The sequence below is a fragment of the Scyliorhinus canicula genome, chromosome 17 (genome assembly GCF_902713615.1).
Source record: "Scyliorhinus canicula chromosome 17, sScyCan1.1, whole genome shotgun sequence".
Classification (NCBI taxonomy): Eukaryota; Metazoa; Chordata; class Chondrichthyes; order Carcharhiniformes; family Scyliorhinidae; genus Scyliorhinus; species Scyliorhinus canicula.
The window spans coordinates 94,711,491-94,725,854 of record NC_052162.1 but is presented as its reverse complement, the minus strand read 5'-3'; the positions used below and the strand labels follow the sequence as shown (position 1 = coordinate 94,725,854).

The following is a 14,364-nucleotide window of genomic DNA, read 5'->3' as shown; positions in this document are numbered from 1 at the left end:
AAGGAAATGCTACAAGGACACTCTGAAGGCTTTACTTAGGAGTTTTGATATTGACTTCCGTGTCCTGGAAGAAGCTCAGCCAGGATCACTGCACCTGCCGCAACCAAATAATAAAAAGCAGCCTCCTTCAAAAGCAAGTGCATATCAGATGTGAGAGTGGGGGGGGAGGAATTCAAAGAAAGGAAATTCCAAGCTAACAACTCATCCAAAATGCAATCATCTGGGCTATCCTATCTTATTCGCAGTATAACTATCCAGGTGCAGATCGGCCTTAGCAGCTCTACTCACCAGAACCGTATGAAACAGATGATAAGTCATCTTCACCTCGAAGACAAGATATAGTCAACATACTAGAGTATAGAAGTTCTGCGAACATTGCACTGTTGGTTAAAAATGTTGCAAAGGGTATTTCAAATAATTCTAAGCCAATCAGTCTGACTTCAGTGGTGGACAAACAACTAGAATCAATACCGAGTGCCAGGATAAAGGCAAGGATTAATCAGGGATAATCAGCATGGATTAGTTAAGGGGAAGACCCGTCTTACTAACTGAATTGATTTTTTTTGAGTAACAAGGAAGATTTGTGAGGATAGTGCAGTGGTGTGGTCTACATAGATTTTAGTAAGGCATTTAACAAGGTCCTATAAGGCCAACTGGTCAGAAAAATAAGGGAACAAGGGAAGTGGCGAATTGGATCCAAAATTGGCCATCCTGGTATATATATATATATATAAAACTCAGTACTGCACCAGCCATTAGCTTTAAGCACTGAGGTGTCAAGGCAATAATGCACTAAATTATATACGTAACGTAACTTCGAGCACATTCACAGTCAAAAGGTAATAAAACTGCCAAACACAGCACAGCCCAATCACTGCTCACCTTTACCAGTTCCAATGTAATGCCCAACAGTTTTGGGATTGCCATCAGGCCCTCTGTTCACGGAGAAAGTTGACTTGTTGCGATATCCAACAGTAACCGGCTGCAAAGAGGAAGGTTGGCTCAGTGGACAGAATTCAGGTGCCCAGGAGATTTCTACCTGCAGCAGTCACCACTTTCACAATGGTGAGTATCCAAGCATTCAAAACTACCGTAAAACAGGAGTATAAAACACATGGATGGGCTATTTTATTGATTAAAGACTATCCCTCCAATGCCTAGCTCCCAAAGATCATTCCTGATAACACTTTTAATTTCCTGTTCACTCATATATATGTACAGCTTCTGTAATAATCCACTACAAACACAACTGATTGGTATGAGGAATTGTGTTTTCAATCTGTGAACTGTAGACATTTTAGACTTTGTGGCTATTCTCATAGCTTGCTGCTAGAAAGTCACCATGCCTGTACATTTAGAAAGAGGACTTTATACCCTTGTTTTACTTGTAGAGATGCGAGGTTGGAATCCCATTATCCGGGTGCAGGCTGCTTCCACTACAACTATGAGGTTAAAATTCCCTGCATTCACATCTCTCCCATTTGCTCTTAAGCCCCACCCAAGCTTGAACAAATTGTCTAGGCTGAATTTCAGTGCAATCCTGAGGGAGTGCCGCATTGCTTACAGCACCATATCATGCATGAGATGTCAAACCCATTCAGGTGGCCATTAAAACAAAAAAAATCACACTCACTATTCACAATGGAGCTGGAATAATTATCCTAGCCAATATTTCTCTCAACCAACTCTTGTCTGTGAGACTGCGGTGTACAAATTGGCATCCTCGTGCCCCTCCAGCACAGTGACTCCACTTCAAAGAGTTGCTCATTGGCTTTGATCTCTTATCTAGCTGTGGCACAGGGCCAGTTGAGAAGAGACTAACAGCCCCTCCACAAGGAGCAATGAGAACTAACAAGTCACCCAAAAGTATTTTTGCTTTCTCTGCAGCAAAGCAGTGACTCTTCTGGGGAACAGTTTGTAGGCTCTAGGATCATTGGACAAAAAGTAGAATAAACAAACCCATTTATTGCTTAAGCTAACCGGTTTAAATTTTAAACAATACTTGGCAGTTACCTGCCAGTCACCATCAACTGGTGCATTCTCCATGGCAACACCTCTACCAGTCAGAGCCCACTTGCCAACCAGTCAACACACTCTCTTCTTGACAGGATAAATTTTGTTTCCCCCTTATATTGGTATTTTGGAGTAACGTCTTGATGAGTGGAAGGCGAAAGGCCTTGGCATGTCTTATTCTGCAATCTTCAAATACTATCAAACATCCCTTTAAAATATATTAGGTACATTCCATTCCTTGTGAAAGAAATATAGGGAGTTTTGTGGTGCAGTGTTAGCATCCTTACTCACGTCTACTTCAGGACTTGATGGCCAAGGAAGGTGTGTTCATAATGTGGCCAATCAGGTTGACAACCAGCCTGTCAATCCTTCCAATATGACTGATGGCAGGCAGTAAGAGTGGGAGTGTTTCCTGGTCAGCCATATTGCGCAAGGCAAAGGCAAGTGACTCCAGTATTTTGCCCATCATGATCATGGACCAATCCACTGGAAGTCTATGCTTACTAATGCCCTCTTATGGCATGGCAGCCGAAGGAAAACCCTCTCTCATCTCCAGCTCTGTCCAAGCTGCTGGATACTGACCGAGGGGAGAGTTGAATGCAGAGGGCAACAGAGGCCATCAGTCCCAGAGCAATTGGTGATTCTGGTATTGAGAAGCTGGAGGGTCCTCTTCTGAGCTTCATATTTAACCTAGAAGGAAGGAGAATGCTCATGTTGATACAGTAACTTTCAAGCACTCAGGACAGTCTATAGAAGTTCGAAGAAACATGGCAGCCACATTGCAAAATCACATGACCAGATTGGAGTTGAGACTCTTTCAATTCCAATGAATACAATAGAATCAAAGACAGTAGCCAAACCTCTAAACGGTATAAACAGAGCAGGTGGCACAGTGGTTAGCACTGCTGCATCACAGCGCCTAGCACTGCTGCCTCACAGTGCCAGGGATCAATTCCGACCTTGGTTGTCTGTGTGTGTAATTTGAATGTTCTACCCATATCTGCGTGGGTTTCCTCCAGCTGCTCCGGTTTCCTTCTACAGTCCAAAGATGTGCATGTTAGGTGGATTGGCCATACTAAATTACCCCTTAGTGCCAAAAGGTTAGATGGGGTTACAGGGATAGGGTGGGGGAATGGGGCTAGGTAGGGTGCTCTTTCAGAGGGTCGGCGCAGACCCAATGGCCTCTTTCTGCACTATGAATTCTATTTTTAAAAAAGGACTAATTTCAGTGCATTATCAAACTATATGTGAGGTCCCCTACTAGGCAGTCAATGCTCCATTTGATCTTGTTCTCAGAGGTGGCCAAAGCCTCCTGGCGGAGTAATTCGACCTGAAGCAATGGCAACATCAAGGTCTACTCAAAATCCTGCGAATGGCACATTGGATGCACCATTCTTCTAGAAACCTACACAGCAAGTGTACCTTTATAGCTTTCCCTTGAATGCATCAATGCTACTCATCTTAACTATACCACGTGGTTGCAAATTCTTACATTTGTAAGGAGGTAAAGAGATTTCTCCTGAATTTCCTAAAGGTTTTATTAGTAACTGCATTATATTGATAGCCTCTAGTTTTAGTCTTACCTGGAGATGGAAAAATCTTTTCCATCTCAGCACTATTAGGCCCTTTCAATATTTTAAAGACATTCAAGTCATCCCCCTAGCCTTCTCTTTTTAAGATAAAAACGTCCCAATCTGTTCAGTTTTTTTATCCTATAGTTAAAAGGTGGCCCACAGCAAGATTTGGATGTTCAGGACACAAGTCTAAATTTGGGGATGACACAAATCTCAGAACTGCGTGGGCACCACAAGTGGATAGCACTGTGGCTTCACAGCGGCAGGGTCCCAGGTTCGATTCCCCACTGGGTCACTGTCTGTGCGGAGTCTGCACGTGTCTGCGTGGGTTTTCTCCGGGTGCTCCGGTTTCCTCCCACAGTCCAAAGACGTGCAGGTTAGGGTGGATTGGCCATGATAAATTGCCCTTAGTGTCCAAAAAGGTTAGGAGGGGTTATTGGGATAGGATGGAAGTGAGAGCTTAAGTGGATCGGTGCAGACTCGATGGGCTAAATGGCCTCCTTCTGCACTGTATGTTCTATGTTCTATGATAGCGATAGACTTCAAGAGGACACATGCAGGCTGGTGCAACGGGCAGTACGGGGCAGATGAAATTTCATTCAGAAACGTGTGAAGTGGTACCTCCCAGCAGGAAGAACGAGAATACGGGAGAAAAGCAGAAAAGATTTATAGGAATGGTTCCAGGAAGAGGCATTTCAGTTACATGGTCAGGTTGACAAATGTGAGGCTGTTCTCCTTAGAACAGGTTAAGAGATTTGGTAGAGGTGTTCAAAATCACGATGGATCTGGGTTGAGTCGGTAGGGTGAAGCTGTCCCCATTGGCAGAATGGTGGAGAATGATAGGACATAGATTTAAGCTGAACGGTAAAAGGACCATGGCATGGGGAAAATCCATTTTACATTGTGAGTAATCTGGAATGCACTGGCCTGAGTGTGGTGGAGACCCATTAAATCATAGCTTTCAAAACAGAATTCAATCTTTATCTGAAGAAAATATATTTGTCGACCTTCGGGGAAATGGCAGGGGAGCGAGACAAGCCAAGTTGCTCTGAGAGAGACCCAGCACAGATACGAAAGGTCTTGTGTTTATGGCCTTTCTATGATTCTAATATCAGGGAAGGTCCCAGCCAGGTGGTGAAGAGATTCTGCAATGGCTGTGCACATGAGCATTATCGGTTTGCATTGAAATAATTTAATGATATAAAATAAAACTGTACTAAATTTTACAGTCTTGAGCAAGTGGACTGTGATCTTCTACCTTCCCTGCATGTACCATTAAATGGAAGATGTGCAAATTTGCCAGTCACATGAAGGGAGATTGTTGCAAGGAGTAGGTGTCAGAGGGATAGCTGACATTCTTCAGGATCTGGTACAATTTTCAGCCTGCTAATTCAACATTGGTGGCCTTACCGGTACCGATCTTACAAATGTGATTATGTGGACGTTTCAGCCCCTTCACAAACCTGCAGCTGCTCCTCATAGTTCATTCGCCAGAGTGGGGTCACGGCATCAGCCAGCCTGAGACAGAAAGAGTAAAGGTAGTGAGAAAGAAAAGGAAAGGCCAAAACAGGGTCAATTCGAACCTCGGCTGCTCATCAGAAACCGGACAGGATCTCGTATAAAGCTGGCTTTACACCCCATGCGGTTGTTTGGTCCACTGAAGCGACCAGACAACAATACTGGGCTAAGTGCAAATTCAGTTTCCCACACAATCCAGTCAATTTCCCACCTGGCGAGTTTAGTTGCCATTACATCCAAAAGTCTTTTGGGCAAAAAAAAACAAATAATCTGCATAGAAGACAGTACAACAACCCAACACACTGGGAAGCTAGTTATCTTCAGAATAACTCCCAACAGCACCCAAATGAAAAGCACAATCACGTCTAGAGGGGCTGGTTTAGCACACTGGGCTTTTAAAGCAGACCAAAGCAGGCCAGCAGCACGGTTCAATTCCCGTACCAGCCTCCCCGAACAGGCGCCGGAATGTGGTGACTAGGGGCTTTTCACAGTAACTTCATTGAAGCCTACTTGTGACAATAAGCGATTTTCATTTCATTTCATAGAGGGAATTACAAATTAAGATTAAATTTAAGTAACTGCCTCATTCATGCAGCACAGTAGCACAGTGGTTAGCACAGTCGCTTCACAGCTCCAGGGTCCCAGGTTCGATTCCCAGCTGGGTCACTGTCTGTGCGGAGTCTGCACATTCTCCCTGTGTCTGCGTGGGTTTCTAACGGGTGCTCTGGTTTCCTTCCACAGTCCAAAGATGTGCAGGTTAGATAGATTGCCATGTTAAATTGCCCTTAGTATCCAGAAAATGTTAAGTGGGGGTTACGGGGATAGGGTAGATACGTGGGCTTCAGTAGGGTGCGCTTTGTAAAGGCTGGTGCAGACTCGATGGGCCGAATGGCCTCCTTCTGCACTGTAAATTCTATGATTCTATGCAATCCTGTGAATGTGCACCATTTACTGCTGTCTTATGGCAGTAATTTATTGCTCAGTAGAATCACTTTCACACAGATACCATTACATCTTTCTGCGATTCTGCTAAATAGGAATTGCTAGGCATAAACAAATTTGGTGTTCTACCATATTGGTAGCTGCATAGTTCAATGACAATGGAGTTGTTTACTCATTAATCTCGATCAATAGGGCGGCAAGGTGGCGCAGTGGGTAGCTTAGCTGTCTCATGGCCCCGAGGGCCTGGGTACGATTCCAGCCCTGGGTCACTGTGGAGTTTACACATTCTCTCCGTGTCTGCGTGGGCCTTACCCCCACAACCCAAAGATGTGCAGGGTAAGTGAATTGGCCATCCTAAATTGCCCCTTAATTGAAAATAAAAGAATTGGGTAGTCCAAATTTATAGAACAAAAAATAATAAAATAAGTTCATTAATCTCGATCAATTATTCAACAATAGACCCAGACATGAGAACATGTTCTGTGGTGGAGAGCTTTGGGAACAATAGATACAATTCCCTGTCCTCTTAACTTACACTTCTTTCTGCTTCTCCTATTTTACTTGGGGTCACCACAATTCTGGTTGATCACCTTTTTCCATCTCCTCCTGTGTCACCCACTCCTCTTCCAATAATCGCTGCGTTCAAGTCTCTCGCCATCTCACCTTTTTCTCCTTCTTCCCGACTGTCCCATGTTCATCAGGCGTCTCACCACATTTTCCCCCTCTCGCTACAAAATCACTTCTCAACTACTCTGTTCGATGTTCCCACAATCTTCCCTGACTGTTTGATGTGCTGGTTCCTAATTTCATCCTTTCTTGAAACTCCACACATCCATCTCAGGATCCAGATCTCATCAGTATCCAGTCATTGTTCCTCTCTTCTCGATGTTGCCCAAGTTTCTGCACTATATAGCGAGGAGGTCTCATAGCACTCTCATAGATTCTCCCTTTCAGTAATGCTTTTCTATCACATAAAACTCCACGGCACTTCTTCCGATTAATCCATCCAGAGCTATTCCGCTGATTCATTTCCATACCTCCCTCTTCTGTCACCACTTTTTCTCCAAGTTTTCGCACATAATCTTTACACCTTTACTCTGATCCTCTTTAGGCTCAAACTGACAGTCCACATATTGGGCCATTTGTTCTATTGATCTTATAACCCTTTCTTGCAGTACTTCGCTCCATTTACTCAGTCAAGTTCTCACCATCCACACCACACGGCTGCTACACAGGTCGCAAAGCAACCGGACTGCGTCCCAAAACATTATTGTCTGAAAGAAATCTATTTAGGATCTCAGTGATACTTAGCTGTGGAATGTATTTACAGCTGAGGATTACAAATGAATGATAAATTTAAGGAGTTAATAGGCAATGTTACATTGTTAGGAGGATTGTGATACAATGGGGAGAATGAGAAGATGGGAAATCCAGTCCAATGGATTTCTGACTAATAATTAAATGGAAAGAGGCTCGATGCCCTGGAATTTCGTCTAATTGAAATGATTAACAGTAAGAAGTCTGAAAATACCAGATTAAAGTCCAACAGGTTTGTTTCAAATCACTAGCTTTCGGAGCACTGCTCCTTCCTCAGGTGAATGAAGAGGCAGGTTCCAGACACGTCATCGATGAAGATGAACATCTTGCCAAGGTCATCCCCAAACCCCCACCACTTGCCTTCAAACAACCGCGCAACCTCAAACAAACCATTATTTGCAGCAAACTACGCAGCCTTCAGAACAGCGACCACGACACCACACAACCATGCCATGGCAATCTCTGCAAGACGTGCCAGATCATCGACATGGGCACCACCATTACACGTGAGAACACTACCCACCACGTACATGGTACATACTCGTGCGACTCAGCCAACGTTGTCTACCTCATACGCTGCAGGAAAGGATGTCCCGAAGCGTGGTACATTGGCGAGACCATGCAGACGCTACGACAATTGATGAATGCACATCGCGCGACAATCGCCAAGCAGGAATGTTCCTTTCCAGTTGGGGAACACTTCGGCAGTCAAGGGCATTCAGCCTCTGATCTCCGGGCAAGCGTTCTCCAAGGCGGCCTTCAGGACACGCGACAACGCAGAATCGCCGAACAGAAACTTAAAGCCAAGTTCCGCACACGAGTACGGCCTCAACCGGGACCTTGGATTCATGTCGCATTACATTCACCCCCCACCATCTAGCCTGGGCTTGTGAAATCCTACCAACTGTCCTGACTTGAGACAATGCACACCTCTTTAACCTGGGATCACCCCCCATCATCTAGCCTGGGTTTGTGAAATCCTACCAACTGTCCTGACTTGAGACAATGCACACCTCTTTAACCTGGGATTACCCCTCTCTCTGGATCTGTAAAGACTTAATTACCTGCAAATGCTCGCATTCAAAGCACTGTCTTGTATCTTTGACATTGTCTGTATATATGTTTCTGGAACCTACCTCTTCATTCACCCGAGAAAGTAGGAGTGCTCCGAAAGCTAGTGATATGAAACAAACCTGTTGGACTTTAACAAACCTGGTGTTGTAAGTCTTCTTACTGTGCTCACCCCAGTCCAACGCCGGTATCTCCACATCATGAAATGATTAAGAGGACCTTTGGTCCATCAAAATTCTACGCAACTGGAGTGAATCAGATGTACAGTTGAACACCGTACGTGTTTCACTGCAGATAATGAAGGCTAGACCAAGCTTTGTTTCTTTTGCTACGGTTAAAATACTTTGTGTGTTCCCTGGCGATTAAATTAAGCAAGTGTTTCATTGTTTACCAAGAGGCCATTGTTCACACCATTGAGCACACTTTCCTGATAAACACAGCTGATGTGGTGTGGCTCCCTACCAGCCGAACAATGGGAGTCTCAGACTTCTAATCTGAGGATGCAGGCTTCAAGGTCCTCCTCCGCTGTCGCAAGCAGCTCAATATGTTCAGCTGTTGTGAAGCGGTTTGCACCGAGTTATCTTCCTGAGCCCAGCTGTTACATCTTCTGTTTGAGCAACAGCCAGTTAGTTAAGATGGTCAGGGCATGACGCTGATAACATCAAAGCCATAGGGGTTTGTTGCAATTGGCAAAATGTCACACCCTGAAATAACCTACACGGGACTCATCAAGCTCGTTTCCCCATGCTCATTGGAACGGTGTGCTCCCCTGCTGTGGGTGAGGTGGCCTACCCAGAACTGGCATAAATGGTCGCCACTGTAGGGTCTATCAGAAAGGAAAGACGACCCGGTGAGGTGTACCGGTAATGATGTTGCTGCTGAATAAAAAGACTTTTAAGAAGCTCGTCGGAATTCCCTCACTTTACTAGATACCCCAAGGCCTTTCCGTCCTTTTTAAGGTCTTGTACCTTAGTGGGTAGCGTCCCTGCCTTTGAGCCATAAAGCAGCTTTTCAGCTCAAAACAAAAGTAAACGACAGACAGCCCAGCTCCACCCACACACTGACATCACTGCACCTATTCGATAAACACGCATTTCTTAAAGGTACATCCACCCGACAGTGACACAGTAGCAATGTCAATAATCAAGAGGCCCAGGCTAATGGCTGGAGACTATCAGATCAAATTCCACTACCGCAGCTGGTGGAATTTAAATTCAATGAATAAATCTGGAATCTAAAGTCCTGTTAACGCTGACTCCAAAACTCTTGGGGAAAATAAAAATCAGGTGGTGATGAGATTCCAAAAAGGAATTTCCAATCCTGGGTGAATCATCTTAAGGAGGTGCTTTTTACATTCCCATCAAGACGCGGGGCAAATCAATCCTGTCAGCATAAAAAAGGCCGCACCAGAGAGGGCAGATGACAACGACCCAACAACGAGGAGGGATGAAGGAGGGGAGGACATGACCTGAGAGACGAAAATATTAAGTTTTTAAATTAGAAATAGGTAAAGAGCATCACCTTTCTTCCCATGTTACGTTAGTGCTGGGAAACTTTGCAGTTTTGCCAGATTTTCGTATTTTTGGCGGGTGCTTCCTCACATTTTCCTGTTTTGCTGCAGTGGTTGGGCCAAGGCTTTGTCCAAAGGTCACATTTGTACAGCATCTCTGGGAGGTGTGGAAACAAAAGAGCTGGCGACTGATCAGCTGGGGTCCAATCCCTAACAGGCGACTTAGAGAAGCAGCTGACATAACCCTATCGAGGAAGAGACAGATGATCAATGAGACAGAAGGGTCATAGAATCCCGACAGTGCAGGAGGAGGCCATTCGGCCCATCAATTCTGCACCGACCCTCTGAAAGAACACCCTATCCAGGTTGACTTCCCTGCCCACTTCATCGCCGTGACCTAACCTGCACATCTCTGAACACAATGGGACAATTTAGCATGGCCAATGCACCTAACCTGCACATCTTTGAACTGTGGGAGGAAACGCACGCAGACACGGGGAGAAAGTGCAAACTCCACATAGACAGTCACTCAAGGCCGGATTGAACCCAGGTCCCTGTGAGACAGCAGTGCTAACCAATATGCCTCCCCTTTATATATCAGAAGAAAGTTTCCTTGATCGAACATTCCCAAATTATTAAGCTACTTCGCTACACAATCAGAATCAATCCTTGCACTTCTGAATGGCTAAGTGAGTATACTCAGCCAACAGTGAGGACAGTAGCAGGAAAACCCCAGTCTTAAATTTTGGTTGGAGTTAAATTGGTTCATTTCAGTGGTGGGGGATTGCTGGCTTAGCGATCATTCACAACTTGCGTATCACTGAGCTTTCACAAACATTCAGAGTTTCCTTTTATTTTTACAAACATGCAATATTAAAGGCTTATGCATCCATGTGGCCAGCTAGGTATCAACATCAGGCGAAGGGGAAAATTCAATATTTGCTGTTGTTTTCTACATTTCAGCATTACAGAATAAGAACGTGACACACTTTATGATAATGCATAAAATTTGGCACAGGTTCTTTTCTCCCATAGTCAACCCACTGCCTAAACACAAGCTTGGTGTCATCCAAACATCATTTCCTGAATTATCGTATTCTGGCTCCTGCAGCTTACAAGCACGATCGTGACCTGGACTTTGGGCCCACATTGTCAACTGAAACTTTTAGCTTAATGAACAGAACACTTTTCCTCCACTCCCTCCCATTCCCCCTCCTCCGCAATCCTCCCTCCTACTCCTCGCCCTCCGCAATCCTCCCTCCTATTTCCTTCCCCTCCGCAATCCTCCCTCCTATCCCCCCCAATTCTCCTCCCTCCTATCCCTCCAACTCTCCTCTTCCCCCAACTCTCCTCTCTCCTCTTCCCCCCAACACTCCTCTCTCCTCTTCCCCCCAACACTCCTCTCTCCTCTTCCCCCCAACACTCCTCTCTCCTCTTCCCCCCACCCCTCTTTCCCCCCCAACATCTCTCCCATCCACGCCCTCTCCTCCTCCCTCTTATTCCCCCCCACTCCTCCCTCTTATTCCCCCCCACGCCTCCCTCTTATTCCCCCCACTCCTCCCTCTTATTCCCCCCCACTCCTCCCTCTTATTCCCCCCCCCACTCCTCCCTCTTATTCCCCCCCCACTCCTCCCTCTTATTCCCCCCCCACTCCTCCCTCTTATTCCCCCCCCACTCCTCCCTCTTATTCCCCCCCCCACTCCTCCCTCTTATTCCCCCCCACTCCTCCCTCTTATTCCCCCCCACTCCTCCATCTTATTCCCACCCCACTCCTCCCTCTTATTCCCCCCCCCCACTCCTCCCTCTTATTCCCCCCCCACTCCTCCCTCTTATTCCCCCCCACTCCTCCCTCTTATTCCCCCCCACTCCTCCCTTATTCCCCCCCACTCCTCCCTCTTATTCCCCCCCACTCCTCCCTCTTATTCCCCCCCACTCCTCCCTCTTATTCCCCCCCACACTCCTCCCTCTTATTCCCCCACCACTCCTCCCTCTTTTTCCCCACCACTCCTCCCTCTTTTTCCCCACCACTCCTCCCTCTTATTCCCCCACCACTCCTCCCTCTTATTCCCCCACCACTCCTCCCTCTTATTCCCCCACCACTCCTCCCTCTTATTCCCCCACCACTCCTCCCTCTTATTCCCCCACCACTCCTCCCTCTTATTCCCCCACCACTCCTCCCTCTTATTCCCCCACCACTCCTCCCTCTTATTCCCCACCACTCCTCCCTCTTATTCCCCCACCACTCCTCCCTCTTATTCCCCCACCACTCCTCCCTCCTCTCCCCCCAACTCCTCCCTCCTCTCCCCCCAACTCCTCCCTCCTCTCCCCCCAACTCCTCCCTCCTCTCCCCCCAACTCCTCCCTCCTCTCCCCCCAACTCCTCCCTCCTCTCCCCCCAACTCCTCCCTCCTCTCCCCCCAACTCCTCCCTCCTATCCCCCCAACTCCTCCCTCCTATCCCCCCAACTCCTCCCTCCAACCCCCCCAACTCCCCCCTCCAACCCCCCCAACTCCTCCCTCCTATCCCCCATACTCTTCCCTCCTGTCCCCAATACTCTTCTCTTCTATCCCCCAACTCTTCCCTCCTATCCCCCCAATACTCTTCCCCTCTATCCCCCCAAAATACTCTTCCCTCCTATCCCCAATACTCTTCCCTCCTACCCCCCCAATACTCTTCCCTCCTATCCCCCCCAAAACTCTTTCCTCCTACCCCCTCCCCAATACTCTTCCCTCCTACCCCCCCAATACTCTTCCCTCCTACCCCCCCAATACTCTTTCCTCCTACCCCCTCCCCCAATACTCTTTCCTCCTACCCCCTCCCCCAATACTCTTCCCTCCTACCCCCTCCCCAATACTCTTCCCCTCTATCCCCCCAAAATACTCTTCCCTCCTATCCCCAATACTCTTCCCTCCTATCCCCCCCACCAATACTCTTCCTCCTATCCCCCCAATACTCTTCCCTCCTACCCCCCAATACTCTTCCCTCCTACCCCCGAATACTCTTTCCTCCTACCCCCTCCCCCAATACTCTTCCCTCCTACCCCCTCCCCCAATACTCTTCCATCCTATTCCCCCCCCCCCCAATACTCTTCCCTCCTATTCCCCCTAATACTCTTCCCTCCTACCCCTCAATACTCTTCCCTCCTACCCCCCATACTCTTCCCTCCTATCCCACCCCATACTCTTCCCTCCTACCCCCCATACTCTTCCCTCCTATCCCACCCCATACTCTTCCCTCCTATCCCCCATACTCTTCCCTCCTATCCCACCCCATACACTTCCCTCCTATCCCCCCCAATACTCTTCCCTCCTACCCCCCAATACTCTTCCCTCCTACCCCCAATACTCTTCCCTCCTATCCCCCAATACTCTTCCCTCCTACCCCCCCAATACACTTCCCTCCTATCCCCCCATACTCTTCCCTCCTACCCCCCCATACTCTTCCCTCCTACCCCCCATACTCTTCCCTCCTACCCCCCCATACTCTTCCCTCCTATCCCCCCCATACTCTTCCCTCCTATCCCACCCCATACTCTTCCCTCCTACCCCCCATACTCTTTCCTCCTATCCCACCCCATACTCTTCCCTCCTATCCCCCATACTCTTCCCTCCTATCCCACCCCATACACTTCCCTCCTATCCCCCCCAATACTCTTCCCTCCTACCCCCCAATACTCTTCCCTCCTACCCCCAATACTCTTCCCTCCTATCCCCCAATACTCTTCCCTCCTACCCCCCCCCAATACACTTCCCTCCTATCCCCCCATACTCTTCCCTCCTACCCCCCCATACTCTTCCCTCCTACCCCCCATACTCTTCCCTCCTACCCCCCCCATACTCTTCCCTCCTACCCCCCCATACTCTTCCCTCCTATCCCCCCATCCCATACTCTTCCCTCCTATCCCCCCCCATACTCTTCCCTCCTATCCCCCCCCCATACTCTTCCCTCCTATCCCCCCCATACTCTTCCCTCCTATCCCCCCCCCCAATGCTCTTCCCTCCTACCCCCCCCCCAAATGCTCTTCCCTCCTATCCCCCCCCCCAAATGCTCTTCCCTCCTATCCCCCCACCAATACTCTCACCTCCCACCCCTCCTGACTCTCACCTCCCACCCCTCCTGACTCTCACCTCCCACCCCTCCTGACTCTCACCTCTCTTCTCTGAACCTACTCCGCCTTCAGTCCCACCATCTGGAGAAGCCGCGCAGGCGCCACCCGCTGCATTGTGGGATTGTTTCGCTCTGCGGTTGACAGCTTTCCGGCGCGCAGGGCCCTCTGGGTGGCAGCTCCCTCCATGGACCCTGAAATCACCCCTCTGATTGAACTCCACCGGAATCACCTCCCTCCAAGTGTATAGGAAGAAAGAAAGTATAACTGGATGAACATTTGAATAATGCGAAAAAAATGAGTAAATGTTTATTT

The 14,364-nt window shown here is 47.8% G+C and overlaps 1 protein-coding gene across 4 annotated transcripts in view; it reads right to left on the bottom strand.

The window, feature by feature from the left end:
• Nucleotides 1–14,155, bottom strand: part of trmt2b (tRNA methyltransferase 2 homolog B) — a 37,497-nt gene extending 23,342 nt beyond the window's left edge. For 2 of the 4 annotated variants that reach the window (XM_038775428.1, XM_038775429.1), the window contains exons 1-5: nucleotides 14,095–14,154; nucleotides 9,957–10,190; nucleotides 5,051–5,105; nucleotides 2,596–2,703; nucleotides 883–982 (exon numbers count right to left, since the gene is read on the bottom strand). In XM_038775428.1, coding sequence (XP_038631356.1) covers nucleotides 883–982; nucleotides 2,596–2,703; nucleotides 5,051–5,105; nucleotides 9,957–10,186 — 493 coding nt within the window. In that variant the 5' untranslated portion in view covers nucleotides 10,187–10,190; nucleotides 14,095–14,154. Of the gene's footprint in view, nucleotides 1–882; nucleotides 983–2,595; nucleotides 2,704–5,050; nucleotides 5,106–9,956; nucleotides 10,191–14,094 lie in introns of all 4 variants that reach the window. The other 2 variants (XM_038775431.1, XM_038775432.1) reach the window with 2 other exon arrangements.
• Nucleotides 14,156–14,364: the final 209 nt, after the last annotated feature.